This window comes from Fukomys damarensis, unplaced genomic scaffold, assembly GCF_012274545.1.
Source record: "Fukomys damarensis isolate Sample0158 unplaced genomic scaffold, DMR_v1.0_HiC HiC_scaffold_23, whole genome shotgun sequence".
NCBI lineage: Eukaryota > Metazoa > Chordata > Mammalia > Rodentia > Bathyergidae > Fukomys > Fukomys damarensis.
Window position 1 is genome coordinate 58687187 of NW_022900935.1, and position 27198 is coordinate 58714384.

The following is a 27198-nucleotide window of genomic DNA, read 5'->3' on the forward strand; positions in this document are numbered from 1 at the left end:
ACCTGTAATCCCAGCACCCTGGGAGGCTGAGGTAGCAAGATCACAAATTTGAGCCCAGCCTGGGAAATTTAGCAACTTAGAGAGACCCTGTCTCACAATAGAAAAATGAAAAGGGTTGGGAATGTAGCTCAGTGCAAAGTCCCCTGTACCAGGTTAAATCCTCAGTATCACTAAGAAAAGAAAAACAAGGGGGGGACAGGAAGGAAGGAAGGAAGGAAAGAGGGAAGGAACCTACTTGGTAAAATAAAAGGCCAACCACTCCATCTGTCTCTTCCAATCTAAAAAACTATTGATGCATGAAATTAACTGATTCGAGTAGTCTGGCCCTTCCCAGCCTAGGTGTCCCCTATTTCTCAAGGCTAAGTGTCAAGCAAAGATAACTTTTAGCCACACTTCAATCCCACTTTTACCTTAATCATATATTTTAGAGGATAGCAATCCAGTACTTACTGGGAGTATTTTTGTACTCCTTCATCACACACACACACACACACACACACACACACACACACAAATAAAACCTGTCTTCTGGAAGCCAATGATATGCTCATAGTTCCCCAAAGGCAACAGTCCAAATGCTCCAATTTTGATCAAAAGGAATCTTTAAATATTAATAATTCAAAAACCAAAGACAGGGAAACCCCAGCCACTTTAGATGGTCAATAAATAATAAAACACTCAATCAGAGCTGAGAACATCAATATCCTGCAGCTTGTTTTAACAGTGTGTGCTTTTCTGGAAACCGTACAGCAAGATAGTAAATGCCACCCTCGCTCAGACCAGAGGAGCCATGTCTGAATTCTCTGTCTTGCAATACAGATGCTGGCCAATCACCCAAAATCTGCTTTAGCAAAATCTTTATGGAGCAGCAAATGGCTGAGGCAATACCTGGATACAGATCTGTAAGCCTTGTGAAACCATTTCCTTTCTGTCTCCTTGCGTAGGTCTGGCCCCCTGACTATTTCCCTAGCATTCTCCAAATTCTAGTTCAAGCTTGAACAGATCCGGTCAAAGTAGAGGTTATAACCCGGCATGTAAAGAACCCAGCTGATGTTTCCATTGGGACGCAGTCAGAAATCTGCTCCGTCTGCCAGGGAACTGACCGTACTGGTTCATAGACGTCAGGACCTAGTCAGCTCTAACTCTGAGGACTTAAAGTGAGCGGGGGTAGGGGAGGGTCGCCAATCTGGATGGCTGGGATTTTGGATTAGAACACATCTAGCAATATATCTGTCTTGTACAGACACCTTTTCTGAGCTTGTTTAAGGCAATTAAAAGTTGTCAGAGCAGGATCGGACTTCCTAAGCTGATGTACCCCTCGTCTGCTCAACCAGACTGTCAGAAACTTCCATTTTCAGCCCGTGTCTACTGTTTAGATTCCTCCAGCTGAGTTAAACTGGGTTAAATGCTTATCAGCATCATGGCAGTAATGTTCTGTGATCGTGTATTATCAAAAAGACGAGCCTATACCCATACACTCTGGTGCAGGCTACTTAAATAAAGCCCCTTTATGAACTATCATTAAAACAGCACAGTGAGGCTGAATGTTATGACTTTTACTTATACTTCGTCTCACTCTAATTTTGCTCTCCCTTGAGCTTTTCCATGTAAAGATCTCTCTGTAAGCCCATCTTGCTCTGTACATCTCCAAACGGACTGGTCCAAAACAGTCTCCCTCCGACCTGACCGGCTTAAATGACCAGCTCAAAAAACAGTCACTATTCTAGGGGTCTGAAAATTCCCCCAGGAAGGAAAAGCTCTTAAGATGTCAGGAAGGCAGGCTGGACAGGTGGTGCTTGCCTGTAATTCTAGCGCTCTGGTTGGGGGGTGACGGGTGCTGAGACAGGACGATCCTAAGTTCAAGCCCAGCCTGGGCAACATAGTGACTTAGCAAGACTCCTTCTCAAAATTAAAATCACAAAAAAGGGCTGAGGATGTGGCTCAGTGCAAAATCCCTGTGGAGGGGGTGGTGAGAGGGAATCATCTTTGGAGCAGTGGATACATAAGCCATCCACCAAGGCTATCTGTCCCGGGTGCCTTGGGCTGTCCAGAGCTATGAGCAGCCAGGCAAAGCCCGGGACAGCCTGATAATGTCCGGTTAGACACTTCCATGGCCCCCTGTTGGCCCATTTGCCTGTGGTCCTCAGACCTAGCTTGTCCTTCTTTCCCATGAAAGCCAGGATGCCGTTCTCTGTGACTTCATCCTCAGTCTCCACCAAAATTGGCCCAGGTAAAGGGACAGGCCTTTGTCTCCAGCATCATGGATCGTACTGCCCCCCTGATTTCCGGGGAGGAGAGAAATGTCTCTACTGCATGCTTTAGGAAAGCCAATCCCGAAACTCCTTAGGTTGCCTGGCCAGGACTCCCTTCCTGGAATGATGCATGCTGCTGTCCCTGCTCCTGGGAGCCTGCCCTGTGTTCCCAAGTCTGAACCATCTGTGTTGTTTATTCATTGAGTCAATGAACAAACATGTGGAAATCTGCCACATGGCGGACTCTACTAGGCAAGGGGGACACAGGAGGAAGTGAGACAGTCGCCCCTGCGGGAGAATGCCACCTAGTGGGAACAGATAAACAACAAGTCCACACACCCATAAATTAGTAATTTCACAGCAGATCACATAGTACAGAAGAAATAAAATAGGGCTGGAATTGAATCCAGCCCAGCCACTTTCCCACTGTGTGACTTTGGCAGAATGTGCCAGAAAGAAGGAGCAGCAAGTACCCATGTCCTGAGAAGGGAGTGAGCCTGATCTTTTACGTTGGTCATCTTTCCATCACTGTGGCAAAGCACCTGTGATACTCAGTTTATAAGGAGAAAGGTTTGTTTTGGTTCAGGTTTTAGAAGTTTCCATCCATGGTTGCTTAGTGCCCTTGCTTTGGGCCTGCAGTGGGGAGCACATGGTACAGTAAAGCTGCTCACCCAGGGTGACCAAGAAGCAGAAAGAAGAAAGGCCAGGTCCCAATATCCCTTCGAGGCCGTGCCCTCTGTGACCTCACTTCCTTCTTCTAGGCTCCTCCTCCTACATTTTTCACTACCTCTCCATAGTGAACAGGCTTTAGCATATGGCCTTTGGGAGACACTTCAGATTCCGACTATAACATCTTGTCAGAAGGACCAGAAGAAAGGCTGGTGTGGCTGGACCAGAATGAGGGAGAGGGAGAGTGGATGGAGATGACCCAAAGGGCCAGCAGCAGCCCGTGGATTCCCTAGGGCCCTGAAGGCTGAGGAAGAAACCACTGGAAGTTCATAAGCAGCAGGCGATCAGCTCTGATCACTCTGGCTTCTGGGAGGAAAATGGATTCAGAGGCAAAGAATCAAACAGGGAAAACAGTCAGGATGGGGTGGTTGCTTGGACTAGTATTGGTGACCACAGAAACAGAGATGCCATGGGATTCAGGATGTGTGCTGGGAAGAAGACTGCAAGGATTCTAGAATCAAAGATAATAAGTCCTGCATCTAAACACTCATACTCCCTGCATGAGTAGCTGTGTGAGCATATACACATTATCTTGCTTATTCAAACAGGACAGGTAACGGCCCAGACTCCAGATACTGGGGCCAAATACCTGGGTTCCACTTATCTTCTTTTTGTTGTTGTTGTTGTTCTGGGGAATCAAACTCAGGACCTTGTGCCTGCAAGGCAGGCTGCAGCACCACTGAGCTACATCCCTGGGCCTCACTTATCCTCTCGCTGACCATTAAACTTGGTACACAACGCTGAGTCTCTCCAGATCTCAGTTCCTCATTTGTAAAGTGGATCAATAATAGAAGCACCCTGGTAAGATGAAACAGGCTATTCTACGTGAAGGACTTAGAGAAGAGCACCTGTCACCGAGTTTCTCATTGCCGCTGCAACAAAGTACTGCAAATTAAGTGACTTCATTAAAAACAACACAAATTTATTTTACTACAGTTCCGGAGGCCAGAATTACAAAGTCAGCTCCACTGAGCTCAACCCAAGGCATTGGCAGGGGTGGTTTTTTGGAGGCTCCAGGGGACAACCTGTCCCTTGCCTCCCCCAAATTCTGGAGACTGCAGGGTTCCTTTGCTCCTGGCCACATCACTCCAGCTGCCACCGGTAGCATCACATTGGCTTTGTTGTCTCCTTCTTAGAAGGAGCCTTATGATAATATTTTAGGGCCCCCTGGATAATCCAGAATAATCACATGTACTCTTTGTCTTTTACTATGGATGGTACATTCGCCGGTTCTGGGGGTCAGGATGCAGACCTGTTTGGGGGCTATTCTCCAGTGCACTGCACATAGTAAGCAATAAATGAAGGGTAATTATTATTATTATTCTCATTATTATTCACATGCAGCCCCAGACTATGTCTCCAGGCTTCTCCCAAACTAGGTCGGGGGTGAAGAGAGCCCTAATTCTTTAAAGTCCTCTAAAATCGGTCCCCAAGCACAGGCCAGAGTTGGAGGCCATGCTGGCTGATGAGGCAGAGCTTCAGTCACCGGTTGGCCCTGGTGAGGGACAGGGACAGAAAACAGACAGGCAGCAACATGCGCCATGACTTTGCGCAAGGTCCGAGAGGGAGTCGGAACACAGGCTAAGATCTCCTGATACTGGTGTATTCTGCCGACTCCTCGCAGGCCCTGCTGGGAGTGTGGCCAGTGTTGCTGTAGACTGGTTCCTGATCCAAGGGGTCTAAACACAGAGACGCATAGGAAATTTCCTCTCTCGGAAAGGGAGCCTGCAACAGACATGGTTACAAGGTCAGAGAGGCTGGCAGGAGCCTGTGGCCATGGGTCAAGATGAGAAACAACCCAGAGAAGACAGGTGGGAAGCTCAAAGGTTCTGAAGTCCATTCCCAAGGACTCCAGCTTCCCTTTGCTCTGCCAGGCACCCCAACCAGCTGCAGCCCACATAGAGCCCACCCCTGCCCCGGGGCAGCTGCCTCCTACAGAAACGGGCTCCACTCACCCAGTCTGGCTCTCTCTCCTGCCCAGCACAAGGACCACATCAAATGGACCCCGACTCCCCAGCATTGAGACCTGGGGTGCACACCCTTCTGAAAGCCTGGGGGCTCCTCAGGTGAGCACCGTAGTTACTGAAGCTCTGCCCAGTGCCCACCATCCTCACGGGTGCCCACAAGGACATGAGAAAACCCATCCCTGAAAGGGAGCCAGAGACTCATCTGCCCTCCCCAGCCCCACAGCAGCCCCCACACACCATGGTGACATATTCCACTTCCTGCTGGGTGGCCTGGGCAGAGGAGGACTTGGTGGAGGCCTTTGGCCAGGAGGAGCTGGAAGAGGTTCCAGGCTGATGCAGAGACAGGTTTGCATAGCAGAGGTCACCTTCCAAGGGCTGCAGGTGAGAACACAGGCTGGGAGTCACCCGATCTGTGGGCATAGGTTCCTCTTCCACGGAAAGACAAGAGCCTCTCTGCTTCCTTGTGACCCCCTCAAGCTCCCTGCATGCCTCCCACTTCTCAGCCCCCATATCCCCCAGGCATCCACCCTCTAGCTGTCTACAGGCGCCTCTGCCTCCCAGGCCTGCAGGGGCAATGAGTACATGGCTCATGTGAAACATGTAGATACCTGGGCTCCGGGGAGATAGAAAACAAGGACGGGGAGAAGGAGCTGACTGGTGTCTCTGCTCCAACCTCAGGGACTCTTACCTGCTCTGAGGACAGCGCAGCAGCTAAAAGATAAAAACAACCCAGAATTAGATAAGCCCATCGCTGAGGCCCCCATGCACAAGAGAGAGAAATATGGGGGACAAAAGGAGGAATAAGGCCCGAGGCTCAGCGACAAGGACCTGGTTCTAATTCTCTATCACTCCGTGACATTAGTCACACCCCCCCTCTGAGCTTCCATTGCTCCACCTAAAAAGAAGACCCAATCACAGAGCTGTAATCAAGCGGCCGGGTGGCCCTGCCAGCCTTCGGCTCCCACAGTTCAGTTTCCTTCTGCAAAGTCCTGGGCATGGCCTGTACACACTGCCAGAAGTTCTGCCCACCCCACTTCGCTCCACTCCACACGTCCTTCAGGAGTGGTCTCGAAGTTGTGCCTGCTGTCTACGCCTTCTCTGCACGGCACTTGCTTTTGTCTGTCCTGTCCCACTTATCCCACTGAATTCCAGTCTCTGAGCGAAGAGGTCTTCCCTGAAAAAGCAAGGTCATGCAGGGCAAGGAGCTCGGCTTGGGCCAGGGTCAACCGACCTTTCCGGTCAGACGTAGGGGACTGCATCATGTGCGCACGAACATGTGTGACATGTGTGAGTGTGCAGGCCTGTGTTACACAACTTCACAACCGTGCGTGTACTACGGGGGTGCTGTGTTCTTAGTGTGTGGCTCTTCCTCCCTTCCCCCGCCTCAGCTCAGTACCTCCTGGACAACCACACAGATCCAAAACAGGCTGCCATTGCCACCGCTGCCCCTGAGAGCCAAACCAGGAAACTAAAGAAAGTGGGGCGGAGAGACGAGAAGAGCAGGAGGGTTGCGCAGGCCAGGCAGCTGACGCCACCACTGGGACTTCACTGGGCTCATCTGCAAGCTCCAGGCCACCCCTGACCCCTCAGACCGCCAGATATCGGTGATCTTTGGGGACAGCTGCCCTTCAGACGATGGGCCACCCAGCTCCTGGAGGATGACGCCACCCGTCAGCTCCACGCTCTGACCCAGCCAGCGCCAGCCCCACGGGGCCAGGGCCTCTCACCTTTCTTCTGTCGCTTCACCATCCCCCAAGCCAGGAGTGAGGCTGCCGCCAAGAGCAGCAGCAGCACTGCAAAGATGATCGGGAGGAGGACCTTGAGGTCTACGATGCTGTACCTACAAACGACAGAGGGAGGCCCTAGAGCTGGACACAAGGGTGCACGCCGGTAATCCTGCCACTCTGGAAGGCTGAGGCAGGAGTGTCATAAATTCAAGTGTAGCCTGGGCAACTTAGAAAGAAACTGTATCAAAACAATAAAAATGAAAGCAGGGGGGAGGGCTTGGGATGTAGCTCAATACAAAGGCCTTGGGTCTCATTCCCCAGAGAGAGAGAGAGAGAGAGTTCAAGTGTAGCCTGGGCAACTTAGAAAGAAACTGTATCAAAACAATAAAAATGAAAGGAGGGGGCGGGCTTGGGATGTAGCTCAATACAAAGGCCTTGGGTCTCATTCCCCAGAGAGAGAGAGAGAGAGAGGATCCTGTGCACCCAGGCTCACCTTCCACCCCGAGCCCTACCCCAGCCACCCAGTAGCAGGAGCGGGGAACACACTTCATGGCCTGCAGGACTGTGGTTTACAGGAGGAACTCTCACGCCTGAGAGCCCTCAGAGATGGTTATTAATAAGAGGAAGGTTCCATGAGGTAGGTCCGGTGCAGTTGGAAACCTAACAGAAATCTTGTGGCAATAGCTCCTGACAGGCCTTCCTGCTTCTGTACAAGGAGTCATCAAAACCTACAGTGAATGTTTAAAGTTTTTAAAACATAATTACAGTAAGAACGATGGCATAAGTGTGTTTAAAGCAAAGGACAAGTATTTTGAGGGGAAATTATGGCCATGCGTCTTTTAGTGAAATGATTTTTATTTAAATATTCACCATATATTTTTATCATGCCTCGCTGCTTGTGCTGAACACAGTCCCCAAAATTTGCATCCACTCAGATCCTGTGAATATGACCTATTTAGAAATAAGGTCTTTGAGACGTAATTGAGCTAAGACAAAGTCACACTGGATCAGGGTGGCTCCTAAACCAATGACTGTCATCCTCACAGAGAGAACTGTGGGCACGGGCTGGGGTCAGCGGTGCCGTGCCTGCCTGGCAAGTGCAAGGTCCTGAGTTCGATCCCCCATACTGGGAAGAAAAAAGAAATGTGGGCACCCAGAGAGGAGCAGTGAAGTGGAAGCAGAGAAAAAGACTGGTATGGTGCAGCTGGCAGCCTCCAGAAGCTAAAGGACAGGCTTGGGACAGATTCTCCATTCAGTACCTCCGAATGTGAGAGTCCTCAAAGCCCTTGCTAAAGTTCAATGAAATCACTGAGGGTGAGCCCTCTTGTAGTGTGCCTGGACACAGACATGCACAAAGGGGCAGACCATGTGAGGAGCCAGGAGGAAGAGTTTATCCACTGCAGTTACACTCAATCAAGTCAACCCGATTGGCTTAGGAGGCCCCTAGGGGATTAGTAAAGCACACTTCTGGGTGTCCAAACATTCTGGGAGGCTAAGGCAGGAGAATTACACATTCGAGCCCAGCCCAGCGACTCAGTGAGATAGTGAGACCTGCCTCAAAAAGAAAAAAAAAAAAAAAAATTTTAAAGGGGTGGGGCTATGGTTCAGTGCAAAGACCCTGCATTTGTTCCCTACTACTAAGACCAAAGAAAAGGAATATTCATGTCTACCTGTTTCTCTTCATGCGTGGTCTTGGGCAGGGTCAAAGAAAATAATGGACGGGAAATCCCTTCATGAGCTCTAGAGACCTGAGCTACCAGGGTCACTGTTCTTGTCATCACAGAACTTAGGAGAACATTAGGGGAAATGGGACTTCCCCCAAGCCCTTGGTGGCTGCACAGAAGTTGAACCAAGAGCCATCCTGTAGCCCTACAGCTCTATACCTACACACACACACACACACACACTCACACACACACCAGCCATGCTGTCCTCACAGATCACCTACTGCCCCACCCCAAACTCCACGTCTAGATCCCCAGAGCCCAGCACCCTCGTGCCATGTAAAGCTCAGTAAAAAACTGGGTACATGAAAGAGTGAATGAATGAATGAAAAGTAGACTTCTCTCTGCTCCAGGATACGGAATCTGTGGGAGGTGACAGCAAGTGAGAAGGTCCCCGAGATCTTTACCCTCACAGAAGAGCCAAGTGCCAAGCTCTAGTTGGGGACTGAGACTTCAGAGATGCCCCCATTGGGAAGGTTTGGGCCAACTGAGCCACAGGACAGCAGCATGGGAGCTGGCTTACCTGCCATTGGAGTGATAGTTGGGCAGAGTCAGGAGGCTTCTGGTGTCTTCCGTGGTGACTGGCACCATGAACATGTTCATGGTGGAGGCAGAGGTGGTGGGGACTGTAGTCGGCACTGTCGTTGGTGCTTGACACACAAATCATATTATATGCTACTCTCCTGCTAGCCCTCCCACAGCCCAGGACCTGGCTCTGAGTCTGGAGGAGCACGGTCCACGCCAGCCAGAGAGGCCTAGAACAGGGCTATGTGGAGGGGGTGAACCATTCGTATCCCCAAGGCCCTGCTGATGCAGCCACATGAGATGGCCTTGCTGAGGCTGTGCTTGCTGATTCTAATGCCCTCTGGGGGTTCTGTAGTAAACTATCCCTGGTCAACCAAAACAGTGATGCCACTGTCTCCGTGTACTGTGGTACATGCAGGTCTCATTTTCTCCACTGAATAACATTGAGGTCTTTGTCAAAGAGCAAATTTGTGAATTATTTATGGATTTGCCTTTCCGTTCTGTTGATCAATTTATACACCCCTGAACAAAAATGATAACATGCAGAAAGGCCTTTACTTTAGGCAAGGCATGAAGCTCCAATAACGGAGACTCCTTCCTCCCAAGGGGTACAGAATTTTCAGGAACTGATGCAAGCTCTCATTGTGCCAACGAGAACAGGCTCAGAGACTCCCAGAGTGGCAAGGGCCCTGATGACGCTGGTACCCCTAGGGACACTAGAACTGGTGCTGCCTATTTCAGAGTCAGCAGAAACAGAGCCTGAGAGAAAATCCTCCAAACCAAGGCACTGGAACCTCGAGCTGACCCTTCTGGGAATGTCTGCATCCTAGAAGGACTTGGAAAGAGAATGAAATGAAGCTCAAAGGAACGGTGGCTCAAAGAAGGGTTTCAGGCACCAGGAATACAGCTGCTTGACTGTACAGGTTTTCTAGTCCTCAGAAATAAGACCACAGCGCTGGATGACACAGAACAGCAGTGGTGAAGGCCAAGCTCCTAAAAGAGCAGATTATCCTCAGGCAGTGAGGTCCCAAGAAAGAAGTAGCAGGGACTGGGATCTCTGGGAATCACAGAAGGGGATCTCTTTAGCCCAAGGAAGGAAATGGGGGACCACCATGTTGTCTTGTAAAGGCAATAGACCCAGGACTGAGCTACAAAGTGAGGAAAAAGCACCTGGGAAGGTTTAATCTCGAGTTGGAGAAGACCTTGGGACCTGGGGGTATTCAAGAGAAGCCCTTCCCTTCCCAAACCCAAGCGCTCATTTAAGGTTCGGTGAATCCTCGGGACTCAGCCCCGTTCCGTGACAAGTCACTGTGAGTGACAGTTCACTCACTTATGTGGGACCTCGGGGACAACCACACATACACACTTTACCTGGATCAATGGTCACTTTAACTTTGACCCCAAGGTCCGTTCCAATCCTTTCAATCCCACACCAGTAACTGTCAGCATCACCTCCCCTGAGATCCTCCATGGTTACGCTGAACACATGTTTTTTCTGGTGGTCCCTGATGGACAAACGCTCCTCCTTCACCTTCTTCTCTGATCCATTGGTTTTAATCAGGATCTTGCAGCTACTCCAGCGAGCTCCTCGACACCACCACTTTGGGTAGGTCTCCCACGCGGAGCTATAATGACACTGCACAGTCAGTGAGCCCCGCTCCAGGCCACTCACTGTCTCTGGCCCAGTGATACCGTTCCGGGCAGCAGAGAAGCCTGGAAAACAGAAATCCATGAACCCGTCACCTCCCACCCCAAGGGCAGGGATACAGCATCCTGCACTGAGAAGAGCTTCTAAATCCAGTGTGTCCTGTCGGGCGTGGTGGCGCACACCTGTAATCCCAGCACTCCGGAGGCTGAGGCAGGAGGATCGCTGTGAGTTTGAGAGCAGCCTGGGCTACATAGTGAGTTCCAGGTCAATCTCAACTCCATAGTGAAATCCTGTCTCAAAAAACCAAAAACATAAAAAAATAAAAAAAGATGAAATCAAGTGTGTTCTGAATTAAATAAAGGACAAGGAAAGAAGATTATACTTTCCCCAAGACAGACCTGTTGTCCCTCAGCATTCCACCAGGCCCAAAGGCCCAATAAAAATCATACAAAGCACAACTGCAGCTCTTAAAAGAAACAAAAGTATTAACACAGCAACAATAGCTTTGTGTCACTCAGCCCTCTCTACCTCACTGTGGTCAATAAATCCAAATATTTTGAGGAGTGCCCTTTGGTAGCCATGTTTGTGGTTTAATGACTAGGAGGGGAAGAAATAACAAAAGAGCCATGTACGCAGGACAGTGATGTACCCCTGACCCTCAGAAGGCCCCACTAATGCAGCCACATGAGATGTCCGTGCTAAGGCTGTGTTTGGCAGTTCTGATGCTTTCTAGGGGTTCTGGAGTAAACCACCTAGGCCGACCAAAACAGCGATGCCAACTGTCTCCACGTTTTGTGAATCCCATAGCATACAGGGCTCATTTTATCCACTGAGTTGCTTTGGTGTCTTTGTCAAATATCAAGTTGCTGAATTATTCATGGGTTCCTTTCCATTCCATTGATTGATTTAGCCATCTTCGTGATAACCCTACACTGTCCTGATTACTATAACTTCACTGAAAGACAAGTATTATATGCTGTGAAGCAATTTTTTCTTAAGATATACTTTTGTCTTGTTTGTTTTTATTTTCTCACCTTTGAAAGATTCAAGATCCAGGAAAATGTTTATTTACAAGCATGATTTTTTTTTTTTAAACAGCCATAGACAGGCGTGGAGATGCACACCTGTAATCCCAGAACTCTAGGAAGCTGAGGTAGGAAGATAGAAAGTTTGAGGACCACCTGTGCAACTTAGTGACTTAGCGAGACCCTATCACAAAACTTAAAAATTAAAAAGGGCTGGGAATGGAGCTCATGCAAGGACCCTGGGTTCAAGCTCCAGTACTGCACCCAAAAAAATTGACACGTGGTGCTAGGCCACAGTGTACCAAAGAGACTCTGGGAAGTGGTGAGGACCAGAAAAACCTGCCGGGAAGAAGATCCACTTCAGGCCTACCCTCGATCCCAGTGCAGCCCATGGTCCTCATGCAAAAAGTAGGCTCTGTGATTTTATTTTCATTTCTTTGGAGTAACCAGAAATCTAGATTTTGGGTGAACCCTCTCCTTTGTAAGCACCAGGGAAACACACACACACACACTCAAATGTAGGTCTCACAAACCCATCCAAGAGCTGAGTCCCACTGTCAGTACCCAGCTCTGTGCTCATGTGAGGTTCTTTCTATCATTTTTTTTTTTTTGTCAATGTGTGATACTAGAGAAATACCAGTATCTCAAGATGAATCTGGGAGATTTCCTCTATAAAAAATTTTTTTGAGGGCCAGGGATTTGGCTCGGTGGTTCCACCGCCTGCCTCACAAGCTCAAGGACCCAAGTTCAATCCCCAGTACCAAAAAAAAATTTTTGTTTTTGCCATACAGGTTGTAAAACACAGGACTTCGCACATGCTAGGCAAGCACCCTACCGCCAGCCTACCTCCTCAACCACTTTCCATCGATTTTATGCTCTGGAAATCACAACACAAATAGAGCAAAGGAATTTTTGTCTCTTTAGAATCTTAAAATGCTATCTAGAAAACTGTCTGGCATAGAGTCTTCACTGGGGGAAGTTCTTTCGGTAATTTTTTTTCCCTGGGTTCATCAGTCTATTCAGGATTTTTACTTCTCTTGAATCACTTTCATTGGCTTGTGTTTTTTACCCCCAGGAAAATGATCTGTTTCATAGAGTATGCATTGGCATAAGGCATAATAATTATAAAGTATCCCTTTGAATTAAATTTTTCACCTGTCGTAATCATTCATTTTGATTACATGTACCAGAGGATTTTAGGTGTAATTGTTTCTCCTCCTTTTTCCTACGTCAAGCCAGTTTTGAATTTAATTGGTAAATGTTGCTATTTTATTTTCTAAATTATTCATTTCTCATATCTGTAATTTTCTTCCTCTTATTTCTTTCGCATTACTACTTTTTCTCTTTTTTTGATGTGCTATGTTAAAAACTGTGATTGTTCCCTTCCTTCTAACATTAATTAAAGCATTGTAAGGCAAAGGGTTTACTTTTTTCCACTTATAAAATGGATACAAAGCCAGGTGCCATGACACACTTTTGTACTCGCTGCTACTCGAGAGGTTGACACAGAGGATCTCAAGTTTGAGAACAGCCAGGGCCACTCAGCTATGCCCTGGATCAAAATTTTAAAAATAATAATAATAATAATTTAAGGCCTGAGGTTGTAGCACATTGGTAGACTGTTCCAGGTTCAATGGCATTATCAAAAATAAAACAAAAAACTGACATATAATTCACGTGCCATAAATTTCATTTTCTTTGGCGGGGCGTGAGTACCGGGGATCGAACTCAGGTCTTTGTGCTTGCAAGGCAGGCGGCAGAACCACTGAGCTAAATCCCAGGCCCCATAAATTTCATTTTCCAAAGCACACCTCTCGGTGGGTTTCAGAACATTCACAAAGTTGTGAATCATCCACTAATTGTAGAACATTTTTTACTTAGCCGGAAAAGGAAAACTCACAGTCATTAGTAATTTCCTGTAACCACCACCTCCCTGCCCCCACACCACTAATTTACTTTCTGTCGCTACAGACTTGCCTACCTTAAAGATCTCATTTGAATGGAATCATACAACATATGGCCTTTTGCGTCTGCCCTTTTCCATTTGACCTCATGTTTTCAAGATTCATCCGTGTTGTAGCATGTGTCAGGGGCTTAAACTATTCCAGAGCTCATAACTGTCCACTGAATGAACATACCACATTTTACTTACCCATTCATCAATTTGGCTTGGACATTTCATTGTTTCCACATTTTAGAGATTATGAACATTCTTCTTTTTTTTTTTTTCTTGGTACCAGGGATTGAACTCGGGTCCTTGCGCTTGCAAGGCAGGCCACCGAACCACTGAGCTAAATCCCCGGCCCTTATGAACATTCTTGTCATGAGCACTGATGTTCTTAGTCCAAGTTTGTATGGACATGTATTTTCATTTCTCTTGGGTGTGTCCCTAGGAGTGGAACTCCTGTGTCATGGGGTAATTCTATTTAAACGTTCTGAGAAATCACCAACTTGTTTTCCAGGGTGGTTTCACCATTGTATAGAGACAAGAAATGTATGTCTTCTTCCATTAACATTAAGAGTCTTGGGCCGGGGATTTAGCTCAGCGGTTCGGTGGCCTGCCTTGCAAGCACAAGGACCCGAGTTCAATACCCGAACCAAAAACACACAAAAAATAACATTAAGAGTCTTAACTGTTCCATTCTATGAAAGCAGAAAGAGAAAGATGGAAAGGACAACACTATAACCATCAAAATATTCTCTCTTATTGAATACATGCATTCATTCATTACTTACTGTTTGTCTAGTTAGCACCTATTCTGGTTATAGTCACAAAAAATCTCTGCCTTCTGGAAGCTGATATTCTCTCTATCCAGGTGAAGATGGGGACAATGAAGAAAAATAGTGGAAGGAAACCACAGTTTTAACGAGGGTCATCAAGGAAGGCAGTAGTGAGAAGGAAAGGCAGAAAGGGAGAAAAAGACTGGAGCCTGGGCTATGTGGGGCATAGAACAGGAGGTACAAAGCCCCACAGCAGAAGCTTCCCTGGCGTGTTCAAAGAACATCTAAGGAGCCAGTGTGGCTAAGTGGGTTTAGCCAAAGAGAGGAGGAGAGCAGGAAGATGATGGCTAGGAAAACCAAACTGTAAGCACCTCATAAGGACTTTGGATTTTAACCCTGAGGCCATTGGAGAGCGACGGAGAAGAGAGACTGATGCCCCTCAGGTTTGGCCTGGGCACTGAGAAAGATGGTGTTTCCCAAATGCAAAGATGAAGAAGGCTGAGGAAGAAAGGGATTCAGGGGGAGATCTGATCAGATCTCATTTGAAATGTCAGCATCTGAGCAGAGATACTGAGTAGACAGTCAGCTCTAAGATCCTGGAGTTGTGAGAGTGGTCCAGGCCAGGAAGTTATCTGCCAGTGAGGATTTCAACCCAAGAGCAGATTAGATCAACAAAGGAGTGACTCTAGACCGAGGGGGCCTGAGCCCTGGAGCCCAGCAATATTTACAAGTCAAGAAAATCCCTTTCATCTGGGAAGTCTCACACTGGAAGACTGAGGCAGGAAGATTTTGAGTTCAAACCCAGCCTGGTCAATTTAGAGAATTAGCAAGTCTCTATTTCATAAAACAATTTTTATTTTTAAATTCTGAGGCTGCGGCTCACTGCAAAGGTCCTGGGTTCAATCCCAGTACTGCCAAAAAAAAAATCTCATTTTTAATCAAAATGAAACCACATCTCAGTGTTTCTTTCCTCCTCATCCCTGCCTCCTCTTAGCCATTTCAGGTCATCGACAATTTCTATTATTTCCTTTTGCCCCAAATGCCCAGAATCACCTCTCCCCCGCATCTGGCAAATTCTCTCTTTCTTCCTTCAAATCTCTTCCTCCCTCTCTTCCCAGAAACCTTCCCTGAAGGTACCATTACAGCCCAGGACCAGGTACCCTGCAGTCCTCCTGAGCAACCACAGCTCCTTTACTTTCCAGTCTGTCCGTTTTAAACCTGATTACTCCTGAGGAGGCAGGAATTATGCCTCAGGTTGGCTTCATGCTAACAGGAACCATATTTCTGCCTTATCACGGTAGGGAGAGCAGGGGAAACCCAGATAGTTTGTACATCAAGGATGGCTTCTTGCTGGGGCATGAGGCTCTGCAGCCACTTCCTTCGGCTAAGCCTTACGCACAAGTTCAGGCTTGGACTCACTCACCTGAGAACCAGAAGAGGAGGGGAAAGAACCGCAGCAGGTACATTTTCTGTCGATGCCGGTCCCCTACGGTGGATGCTACCAGTGAGAACCCACTACAGGCCCCACTCCTTCATCTCCAGACCTCTGTTCTGCACCCTCTCCCTAGCACTTCCCCCTTCAGCCACTTCCCACTACCAAATAACTGAAAGAGGAAGGAGGTAGACTGGGTGAAATTTCAAAGCAACAATGCAAGAAGGCAAAGTGATCATGAAAACGCTTTTGAGAAACATCACTCAGTCCACAGCCACAAAGCTCCTCTAAAAGTAGAACTCAGTGTCTCCTTCTCTGTCTTGTGGACATTCGCAGTCATGAAGCCATTGGGAGTGACCAGCACCTCCCCAACCCCCCCGGACCTCTGAGAGTCACAGAGAACCAAGGCTGATGGCCAGAACGCCCTAAAGCTGGGCCTTTGGGTGTGGCCAGACTCTCAGGAGCCCAGAAAACGGGGAATCCAGTGGGACTAAGCCAGAAGCCAGAGGAGAGATTCCAGACCAGAGGCTGGAAGGAGGGCATGAGGAAGCTGAGGGACTGTCAAAACCCAGACTTGAGTGAAAAGGGATCAAAGAGTCAAGAGATACAGAAAGACCTACAGGCCCAGTGGGGAAGAGGAGCTTTGCCTGACAGCACACTGGCACCGATGAGAGATGTCCTCTGGCCCAGCAACTGCAATCCTACAGCTATTGGCTCAAGCTAGGTGCTCCAGAGCTCACGACTGTGACCCCTCACTCCCATACCCATGTTTTGCCTGTCCTGCTCTCTTCATTCTGACACCATGCTCCACCCCTCCTATCTCTCCTCCCACATCAGGATCCCAGCAAGCCCTTGGGGGACAAGACACAGAGGTCATGAAAAGCCGGGCCCTTTCTCATAGTTTGCACCTATAGCTACTTTTAGTATGTGTTACACACAACCTGGGACATCTTCACAAGCAAGTCTCAAGGACAGGCACAGCTCTTCACACCCTAATTATTAATGAGTAAGTTCCAGGCAGTTGTTTGCATTGAAAAACACAGCACCTGACAGGAGGGGCTTTTCCAGGATGTGGCCAGAGTTGACCTCTCGCTTTACACACCTCTGGATCATAAAGTAAGGTCAAACAAGCCTAGAGTTGGGCTCAACAACCGTTTGGCCCCTACAAGGGCACTGTACAGGTACACTGAGAGGTATCAGCTTTCACAACAGAAGAGCCTTTGGCCCCCAGGGAGAGGACCAGGAATTCAGCTGGCTGAAGCAGCCTTAAAAATCAAGGGGACAGGTGTGTCAAGAAAGTCATGGGATAATTTTTTCTTTCTTGAACATAGGCAGCAAGGGGGCGAACAGAATTGTCTTCCAGGAGTTCCGCCAGCGGCCAGATCCCTGATCTTGGTACAAGGAAGACTGGCCTATCTGAGGAGAATCCCCTCTCGAGTCAAGAACAGAGTGGCCTAAAGCAAGGGTCTCTGGGGAATACGAGAGAGTCAGGCTTTGAGGGATGGGGGCTGAGTTCTCAAATGTCCATTGAGGCCCAAGTCCTGGCTTGGTCATTAACTTCTACATGACCCTGTTGTCTCCTGGCTTCCAGACCCCCATCTATGAAAGAAGGGATTGGACAAGATTCTCCCTAACCTAAAGCACCATTGTGTGTGTTCATGCACAAGTCCTTGTGTGTGTGCAGGCATGTATGTATATGTGCGTGCTCATATTTGTGGAGGGAGCTATGTGTAGATGTGTGTGTATTACACATGTGTATACAAGTGATATGTGTGTGTGTGTGTGTGTGTGTGTGTAATATTTGTGGAGGGAGCTATGTGTAGATATGTGTGTGTTACACATGTGTATACAAGTGATATGTGTGTGTGTGTGTGTGTGTGTGTGTATTTTAATGTATGCAATGGGTTCTCCTGGTCAAGAGGGTGGAAACTTCCTCAAGCTGCAGATGATCATTTCAGAACCAAAAGTTCACAGGTAGAGGAGCTCCTGGTAGAAAGGCCAGTTTGGGTAGGTCTCTCTCGCTCTAACAGAAATTCCACAAGAAGTTTGTCACATGGCCCCCTTGAGAACTACAGAAACCACAGACAGAGTGAAAACAGGCTCAGCCACACTTCCCCACACAGATGCTTGCTGGGGATCCAGGCTCTGACCTCATCAGTGTGGGTCCCTGAGCTCCCCACTCAGGGAGCCTCTGGGGCTTTGCTATGGGGCTGATGGAGCTGATGGGCTCCTTTCAAGGCCTTATCCAAATTTTGTATTCATAATTTGGGGCTGTTTCTCTTCTAAAGGCCCTGAGGTAAATTGATGAGCAGTCCCTGCCCTGGATACACATTCTCCCTTCAGAGTCTTTCTCTCCCCTTGAAGCTGAGCTCAACTCGTGGTCTGTTTTGCCCACTAGGAAGTAGAAGTGGAGATTGCCAAGGAGCAGAGCCAAGCTGTCCCCACCATCAACTGAAGGACCCAAATGTGTGAGGAAACTCCGCTAAGGCCAGAGCAGCTACCTAGACTCTCGCTGGCTCACACTTGCGTACCACTGTGTTCTGGCCAGTTTGCTGCAGCATTGCTGTGGCTGGAGAGAGCTAAGACCCCACCCCCGTAAACTAGAGCTGCCCTCTCAACTCTACAGTTTTAGCTGTGTGTGCCCAGCTTCTGCACACTCTGAGCCCCTTCTCTCGTCTCTTTCTTATGCAACCCGTTACTATGGCCCCTCCAGAGGAAGGAAGAAGGGAGGGAGGGAAGAAGGGAGGCACAGAGGGATTCAATTGCCTTTTATCTCACCACTTTGAGATGATCATTTTTAACATCAAGGTTTATATTTCACCCATCTTTCATCTCTTCCTGTAGAAATGTATGGTTAGTTCCAAAAATCAGATGTGTTGTATAGCTTATGTCACTCAGCGCTTATGTCAAAGATTTCCATTGCACACAACATTGTCAACTTTGAAGAATGATCTGCCTATAAAATAAATGTCACCGAGAAAAAAAAAAACAGCTTGTGTCTGGTTCTAGCACTTTGGAGAGCCACTGCACACTTCTGTCTGGTGGATCTACATCCAGGGACTGCAACCCATATGCCTCGTGGTCAGTTGGATTTGCAAGCTACCAATGATCTTTTCAAAACATCTTCATAGGTGTCTTAGTTACTTTTCTCATCACTGAGACAAAATACCTGACACCCAAAGTTAAAGGAGGAAAGGTGTCTTTGGCTCACAGTCTGTAGAGTTTCAGTCCATAATCTGCTGACTCCAAGGCGGGTGAATGGCCAGCAGGCCTCACAGAGGAGAAACAACATGGCACACACAAAGTAGCAAAAGCAGCAAGGGAAGTTTTTCTGCTCCTTTTATCTTATTCAGACTGCTCAGGGCGAGTAACACTCACACCCTTGATCCTAGCACTCACTATACCATGAATCAATACCAACACCACACACTCTGGACCCAAAAAAGCCCCACTCATGACCGCCCAAGGCTTTGGGGGTACATCTAACCACAAGGCATTATGATCAGCAGAGAAGCTTTTGTATGGAAAGGGCCTCTCCCAGGTTGGGGTCTCTCCCAGTCTGGAATAGCAGCCCATGAGATCTATGCTGACAATGACTAGATCCACGTTTGGCACATAGCAGGTGCTCAATAAATACTGAGAGAGAATGAATACACAGATGCACCTCATTTATGGCATTGTCATTCTGCTTCCAGTCTTGTACATTGGCTGAGCTACTCTGCTACATCTAAGAATCAGTCATACATCATAGCTCTCATCATCAGCCCCTCCTAAATATCTTAGTTCCCCCTTGGACCCAGTTGCAGTTCATCTTTTCCACCCCCTTGTGCTATGTTCTGTATTTTACATGCTTTCCACATTGAATCCTCATTACAAATCTAGAGGAAAGGTGATGTTACTCCTGTTTGTCAGCTAAAAAACCTGCCACAGGCCAAGTAAGTTATCTAAGGTCACCTAGTGGATGGCAGAACAGGATTCAAACCCAGGTCTGGCCCGTGTTAGCACATCCTGCCGCCTTCCAGTGGACAGAGGGTAAGGGAAGAAAAGGACAGAGGGAGGGATTAAAGAGAAAGAGAAGAGGACACTTTGATCCTATTTGGTTCTGACAATGAAGAAGAAAGGTGGCATCAAATTTGTCACCAAAAAGTTAATAAGAACTATACTGTATACTTAAAAAGTACCAATAAACTCCATTTTTAAAAAGTTAATAAAATAGAAAGCCAGCCATGGTGGCACATGCCTGTAATCCCACCACTCTGGCACTGCAAGTTCAAGCCTAGCCTGGACAACTTAGGGACTTAGCAAGACCCTGTCTCAAAAGGAGGGGAGGGTAGTTTGATGCAAAGGTCCTGGGTTCAGACCTCGGCACTGCAAAAAATAATAATACATAAATTAATAAGATAGAGAATCCTGGAACTGGCGATCATCAGGGTGTCTACACCCAGGCTGTTTACAAAGCACGTTCCCCCCAATGAAAATATTTTTATCATGAACTGGGAACAGATTTAACAGGGCCTGAGACTAGTAATACCAACCTAGAACATTTTCCAAATCTAATGCCCCTCTCCTGCAGGGTATGGCATGGGTCTCAGCCAAATTCTTGTTTAGAAAATAAGGCAGAGGAAAAGTCTATTCTTTAGGAAAACGTGGGTCTCCAAAAGTGGGTGCTATGGTCTGAATGTTTTGTCCCCCTAAAGCTCATGTGCTAAAACTTAATGTCCAATAGGGTGGTAAGAGGTGGGGACTTTGGGAGAGACTGGGTCATAAGTGGAGCCCTTCTGCAGGAGAGCTTGGATTTCCAGCTTCCAAGATGGTGGAAAGTAAGTTTCTGTTGCTGATAAGCCACCCAGTCTATGGCCTTTTATTATAGCAGCCTGAAGGGATAAGCTAGCATGGTAAGACTGCAAGGATGAGAAAGTAAAAGGGCCCTTGGCTTCGAGAACAGAGGAGCTGTCGTTTTTGCCACAGCTCCCCCCGTACCTAAGGTGGATCACACTTGCTGACACAGACAAAGTAGAGTAGCTGCGATCCTGGCTCCATCTGCCCAGAAAGTCTGATCTTTTTTTAAAGCACCAATTAATTTGCTAGCTTTATCTGGAAAAAGAAAACAAGCATTTGTTCAGCAGGAGTTGGGCTCACCTTGGCTTTGCTTTTTCTGGTGTTGCCCTGGCACAGCGTGCTTCCCCAGACATTTTTCCAATTACAAGAGTAATACATGTTGAGAGGGCTGGCGATTTAGCTCAGTGGCACTGCACCTGCCTCACAAGCGCAAGGTCCTGAGTTCAATCCCTGGTACAAGAAAAAAAAAGAAATTAGATAGAAAGCTAGACAGACAGACAGACAGACATAGAAAATGAAGGGAGAGACTGATTTGTCACCAAGGAATTGGCTTACACTGCAGTAGAGTCTGGCCAAGTCCAAAATCTACAAGGAAAGCCAAGAGGGCTAGAAACTCTCTCATGGAGCAGATGCCACAGTACTGAGGCAGAATTTCTTCTTCCTCTGGCAAACTACAGGTTTGTTCTTAAAGTCTTTCAGTTAATCAGGTGAGGTCCACCCAGATTATTGAAGACTTAAGGCCAGCGGTCTGTAGATGTTTACCACATTGACAAAAATACCTCCACAGCAGCGTCTATATTACTGTTGGGTTGCACAGTGAGGTCTGGAGCCCAGCCAGGTGGACAGTCATGGATGCACACATAGAAAATATACCTATTCCCATCCTCTGTTCATTTCCTGTTGAGGCTTTCTTTGGATTGTACTGTGAGAGATGTTAACCCTTGGTTATGTATCTTCCAAACGGTTTTTTTCCCCTATGTCATTTCTCATTTGATTTTGTTTCTAGCATCATCTGACCACTACCATATTTTTATCATTATGCAGCAGGTCTATTGATGATTTTCTTGATGGTGCCTAAATTACCTGTCTACTTAAGAATGCCACTGTGAATCACTTTAGGGACTGTGGGAGTCACCCGTTCATGAGGTTTTCCAAATGCTGGAAAGCAATGCACTTAGTACCAGCCAGGCTCCTACATGAAGCCTTCCACCCAAGGACAGACAGTGTACTGTGAGGTCCCTGCTTTTATCGATGATTGACACAACAGCTGAAGGAAAACCTTTGCATCTCCTGAAAAAAGGCAGTTGCTCATTTTGTTACTTGAGGCCTCTTCCACAGGAGTCCATGTAACGGACTCATTCCTCTTAGAATGGCACGCCAGGAGAAAACGGTCCAAAGGACTCAGTCATTCTTTGTCATACAAGTACCATAGACACCATCTGATTCCCCATTTTGCCTTGGCTGCCAGGAAGCATAGACTCAAACATAATGCTCAAACGCCATAGATAAGCAACCTCACTGTGTGTGGGAGACGTACCTGACCCCAAACCACATGCCCCTCTTGCCTTCGCACACTTTCTGACACTCTCTCTTTGGCTGCTTCTTGTAAAAGTGGGTTTTTGTTTGAGTGACCTCAAGTAAAATTGTAAGTAGGAGAGGCACAAACACAGACAGAAGCAAAATGGTTTAAGCAGAGTGGACAGGAACACTTGTATAAATCACAAATCTTGATGATGTTGACACAGAGGTCTTGATCAGAACCATGATTAACTTTTAATTAATCAATTAAATATCCTTAGATGAGCTGGAAGAGAGAAAGCACAGTGAAAAATCTGGAGAAAAAACAGGGAGGTCTTGGATATGGGGAAAATAATTTAGCAGTGCTTATAAGTTGACCAGCTCTACCAGACCAAAAAAACAAAAGGAAAAAAACCCAAACACCTGCTGGGGTCAATGCCAATAGATTCCTGACATTGCCACAAAAAACAATATGAAGCTGGGCATGGTGATGCACACCTGTAATTCCAGCATCCAGGAGGCTGAGGCAGGAGGATCGCTGTGAGTTTGAGACCAGCCTGGGCTACGTAGTGAGTTCCAGGTCAGTCTCAATTGCATAGTTAGACCCTTTCTCAAAAAAAAAAAAAAAAAAAAAAAAAAAAAAAGGAAAAAAAAAAAAAAAAAAACCAATATGAAAGCATCATCCTGGCCCTTTCCCCTGAAGGATCCAAAGTGATGAACCTTGTCCAAACCCCTGGGCTCCTAGACCAGTCCCCACTGGGCCAGCAAAACATCCAAAAAAAAAGGAAAAGAAAAAGAAGAAGAACCAATATGAAAGCATCATCCTGGCCCTTTCCCCTGAAGGATCCAAAGTGATGAACCTTGTCCAAACCCCTGGGCTCCTAGACCAGTCCCCACTGGGCCAGCAAAACATCCAAAGATGGGACTATTTCCTATGATGAGCACAGAAAGAGATGGGAATTCTTCACCCTAAAAGGGAAAAGCATAAAGGGGAAGACTTCGAATCTACTATACCCTTTAGGAAGTAAATGAGGAAAGCAATGCATAATCTATTCCTCACCTTCTCTCTAGGAAGCACTTCTGGCAGCCTAAAGAAGTTAGATTTGAGATGTAACAACATACAATGGTTCTCTGCAGCCCAGGAGGAAATGAAAACAAACAATTTGGTTCAGGAGGTGGGGATGGGAGAGCTACAGTGAGAGAATGGCCAAAGTCAACATCATGGACAAGCTTATTTCGACCTGTTCTAATACCACCTCCTTACAATGCCACGCACAGAGGAGCCCAGCAGTGGCTGGGGCCCATGGGCCTGACCCAAAGAGGCCCTGATGGTCTTCTTTATGCTTTTGTGTCTTTTTTTTTTTTTTTTTTTTTTTTCAGTACCAGGGATCAAACTTGGATCCCTGTGATTGAAAGGCAGCAAGGCAGGCAGCGGAACCACTAAGCTAAATCCCCAACCAATGCTTTTGTCTTGATGAATCCAACTAAAGTTTTCACCCTCTTAGCCTTTCCAATGACCTCCAATGGTTTGTCTCTGGAAAGTGGCCACTGCCTCCCTAGAAACCAAGGCATTTACTTGCTCACCCCTTTACAGAGGGCTGACAGGTGCAGCCTCTGCCTTAACAGATTCTGTTGCTTATGATTTTAATTATTTCACCTGAGTTGAGGCTAATTCTCAACCCTCACTGTTCCTAGTAGCCTTTCTCCTCTTCCGCTAAAGCTATTTCTCTTTGAAATGTTGTCCTCTCCAAGCCTTGTTCCAGGGCCAAGCATACACCAGATGCATTGGTTTTGTTTCATTCCATAGGCTGGCTTTCCATAGACATACAGGAGAACCATGGATGTCATGTTAATTCTGGTCTTCCAAGGAGAAAACACCAAAAGGGAAGGAAATGAACAAGGATTTTATTAAAGAAATTACCTATGAGAGAAACGGGTCAAGAGCAGGGAGGCCAGGGGAACCAGACCACAATGCAAGTCAGATACCACCTGAGGGAATCCCCAGAGCTCTCAGGACAGCCCTGCCTCGGTGTCCCGGCCATGCTCTGCCTCTGCTTGGGAATTCCCCATGGGAAGCACCACCACTTCGCAGACACAGCAATGGTGGATTTCAGCACACAGCAGGGACCAGGGGTCCGCTATGGCCCTGTGATTAGAAGTCCGAGAGGCTCATTCTCAGGGTCACTTGGATGTTCACTAACTTGGGTTAGCAGGTTTTCTCGATGCCTCTGTGGCTTTTCAGGGATTTCAGTAGGAAGTCGAGAGTCGGGGTGGGGGGCATCCATATCTGAGTATCTGTGTGTGTGTCGTGTGTGTCCGTGTGGGCCTTTGAGTCAGTGTGTGTGTTTAGAAAGAACTGGCTCCTGTAGCCACAAACGCATCTCAAGCGCCAAGCCAACCACAGTCCTCTCTCTCCTTCCTATTGCTCCCTTCCAGACCATCCTGGTGGGTGACAGTGGCGTGGGGAAGACATCTCTGCTGGTTCAGTTCGACCAGGGCAAGTTCATTCCGGGCTCCTTCTCAGCCACTGTGGGCATCGGATTCACAGTAAGCACTCGCTGGCACTCTGGGGCTCCTCTGTGTCTCTATCTGGGCACCAGGAGAAACAGGTGGGCTCTGCGGTGGGGCCATTCAAGGAGGCCGGATGAAAAGACTATTTTCTGAGGTGCAAGCAGGTGCTCCGAACCAGGAGGGTGGGGCAGCCCCCTTGGGTGGTGTGGAGGGAGCCGGGTGCAATTCCACTTCAAGCCCAAAGATCTCAGGAATTCAAGGAAGTTGCAGGCACAAAGAAGAGGGGTGCACAGAAGGCTGGGGCGTGGGGAGCAGGGGAGCACACCCTAATCTTCCTAACTGAAACTGCCGCTATCCTGGGCCCAGGTAAAGTCAGGGCTAAAATCCAGACTTTAATCTTTGGCCTGCCAACTTTGAGGACACACGGAACAGTGCTGAGTTTGGACTGTGCCCCTAGTCTTGTCATTTCTGTGTCCTTCCAGGCCTTCTTGGCCAGGTGGCTGACATGAGCAATCTACCCAGACACCCCGCTGCTTTCTGCTTCTGGTGGTGGTTACCCATGGGAGCCCCGGAAGGAGATGGGGAAAAGGGGTTTGCTCCTCTCTCACGCTGTTGGGTCCATGGAATCCTAGTATCTCGGAAAAAAAGAGAAAGGCAGACATTATTTATTTATGAATAAATCTGTGGGACAAATCAGCACAGAGCCTGGGAGGTCACCCTTGGGGCCAGGACACAGCGTGCCACACTGATGGGAAGAAAGACGAAAACCAGAAAATAGACTTGTCCTTTGCGTCACAGCGAGGGAGACAAGGGTCCAGCCGCACTGGGCCTCTGGTACACTGTTCAGAAGGAGAAGGGAGAGCTGGCCAAGTGTGGGCCAGGGCCTGGGATCTGTCCTGAAATGGCTGCATCCTGGCACCCTGGAGACGCTGGGGCTTGGGAGGACAGGGCGGGGCTCCATCCCTCCCGGGAGGCCCAAGCTGCAAGCAGTCCCTGAGGCCCTGAGGCTGCTGGGAAGCGAACAGGATGTCCTGCGGCCTGCCTAGCCCAGGCCACGCCCAGTTTGCCCTCACAGTCACACCCACATCTCCTGTCCCTTTGCCTATCAGGGAGGGCAGAGACATGGGTGTGTCTGCGAACTCCACAGACTGCAGGGGTGAGAGCTCTGAATTCTGTCACTAGTTTGGAAAGAAAAGCAAGGCAAAGCTCATACGAGAAAGAGGAGAGTGTATGGTCAGATCAAGGGTCCAAAGCAGCCTGAGCCAGGACAGGGACGCTCCACTGTCCTTGGGATGGCCTTCCTGGAGTGGAGTGTCTTCCTGTCTCTGCCTGGCACTGGCCAGTCTTCTAACAGTTGGCAATATATGCTGGGTGAGGCCTGAGCCTGACAACACCACATCAAGGGCATGACCGGGGCACAAACAGGTACAAGCCTGCCCACAGCTGTGATCCAAATCCAGAGGGACCCCACACACTGGCTGAGGCAGGCTGTGACTATTGTGTGTGACATGGAGGACACATGGCAGGCCCGGCCACAGCCCTCACCTGCATACAGAAAGATTCAGCTCTAGCTACAATGTCTGTACCCCTAGACCCCTTTCCTGTCCCTCTGCCCAGTGCTAGGGACCCTGCTTTCCTTTTGGCCCATCCCACCCCTCAGAAGTGGGGGGCACAGCAGTGAGCCTCCCATGTCCTGCTGAGCAACAAGGCTGGACAACATTGAGGTCCCTTCAAATATCAGTAGTCTAGGGGTCCCACACAACCAGGCTAAAAGATTCTTGCTTATCAATCTGTCCTTCACACACAGGGATTTGCTATGGCCTGGTATGGTCTGGTTTGATCTGGACTGGTTTGATTTGGACAGGGTCTTGCCCATGCTGGCCTCAAACTCACAGTCCTCCTGCCTTGGTCTACCCAGTAGCTAAACTTTCGGGGTTGTACTACCATGCCCAGCTCACACAGACATTTTAAATACAGCACAGAGCTGGCAATTTGCAAGTGCCTTGGGCCTGTGCCTTAGCAAGAACTTCTCTCTAAATAAATAAATATGGTCTGGGGATATAACAGCACAAATGCCCTAAATTCAATCCCCAGTACTGCCCTCCCTCAAAAAAAAAAAAAAAAAATCTATTAATTCATTTGGCATCTTCTCCGTGGCAAGCTGAGAGCCCCGAGTGAATAAGGCCGGCCCTGCTTTCAGGAGCCCCTACACACACCATCAGGAGGATGTGCTGCAAAGCCCACGTGCTAGGTATTTCCTTTGGGTGCAGCCCAACAACGCAGGGGAAAGTGAGACGCGATCTACACTAAAAGGTCAAAGTCCTCGCCACAATCCTGCTGCACAAACGTGCAACTAGGTGAATATCGGTCGGTAAACAAAACTATATTCAGATGAGCTTGGGCTGGGGTGCATTAGCAAAAGTGAAACTGCCTAGGTGCTATCCGCTGAATACACGCCTCACTGGCAGCGCCACCCACCACGTTCTGCGAGGTCCCCAGTCTCCCCGCCCGCGGCTAACTGCGGTCCGCAGCTTGGCTGGAGCTCGGGCGCCACCTGCCGGCTGCGCTGAACAGCGGCAG

At 48.1% G+C, this 27198-nt stretch overlaps 2 protein-coding genes across 6 annotated transcripts in view; one reads left to right on the forward strand and one right to left on the reverse strand.

Annotated features, from left to right (window-relative positions):
- Positions 1-27198, forward strand: part of Rab37 (RAB37, member RAS oncogene family) — a 50147-nt gene that overhangs the window by 13636 nt on the left and 9313 nt on the right. For all 5 annotated transcript variants that reach the window (XR_004518645.1, XR_781487.3, XM_033767786.1 and 2 more), the window contains exon 2: positions 24544-24654. Coding sequence is in view for 3 of the 5 variants with exons in the window: in XM_033767786.1 (XP_033623677.1) it covers positions 24544-24654 (111 nt within the window). In the remaining 2 variants the exon portion in view is untranslated. The remainder of the gene's footprint in view (positions 1-24543; positions 24655-27198) is intronic.
- Cd300lf (CD300 molecule like family member f) lies at positions 3910-15880 on the reverse strand. Its single transcript, XM_010630803.3, has 7 exons — positions 15742-15880; positions 10296-10637; positions 8923-9049; positions 6676-6788; positions 5637-5659; positions 5186-5323; positions 3910-4706 (listed from the first exon to the last, which is right to left on the reverse strand). Exons 1-7 carry the CDS (start codon positions 15782-15784, stop codon positions 4563-4565), a joined length of 930 nt encoding a protein of 309 aa, XP_010629105.2. The 5' UTR covers positions 15785-15880; the 3' UTR covers positions 3910-4562.

Excerpts from the sequence above, each read along its gene's own strand:
- Cd300lf (XM_010630803.3), bottom strand. The coding sequence starts at position 15,784 with ATGTACCTGCTGCGGTTCTTTCCCCTCCTCTTCTGGTTCTCAG. Across the intron at positions 6,789-8,922 it reads AACTATCACTCCAATGGCAG|GTACAGCATCGTAGACCTCA; the intron begins GTAAGCCAGCTC and ends TGTCGTTTGTAG. Across the intron at positions 5,324-5,636 it reads CTGCGCTGTCCTCAGAGCAG|CCCTTGGAAGGTGACCTCTG; the intron begins GTAAGAGTCCCT and ends TCTCACCTGCAG.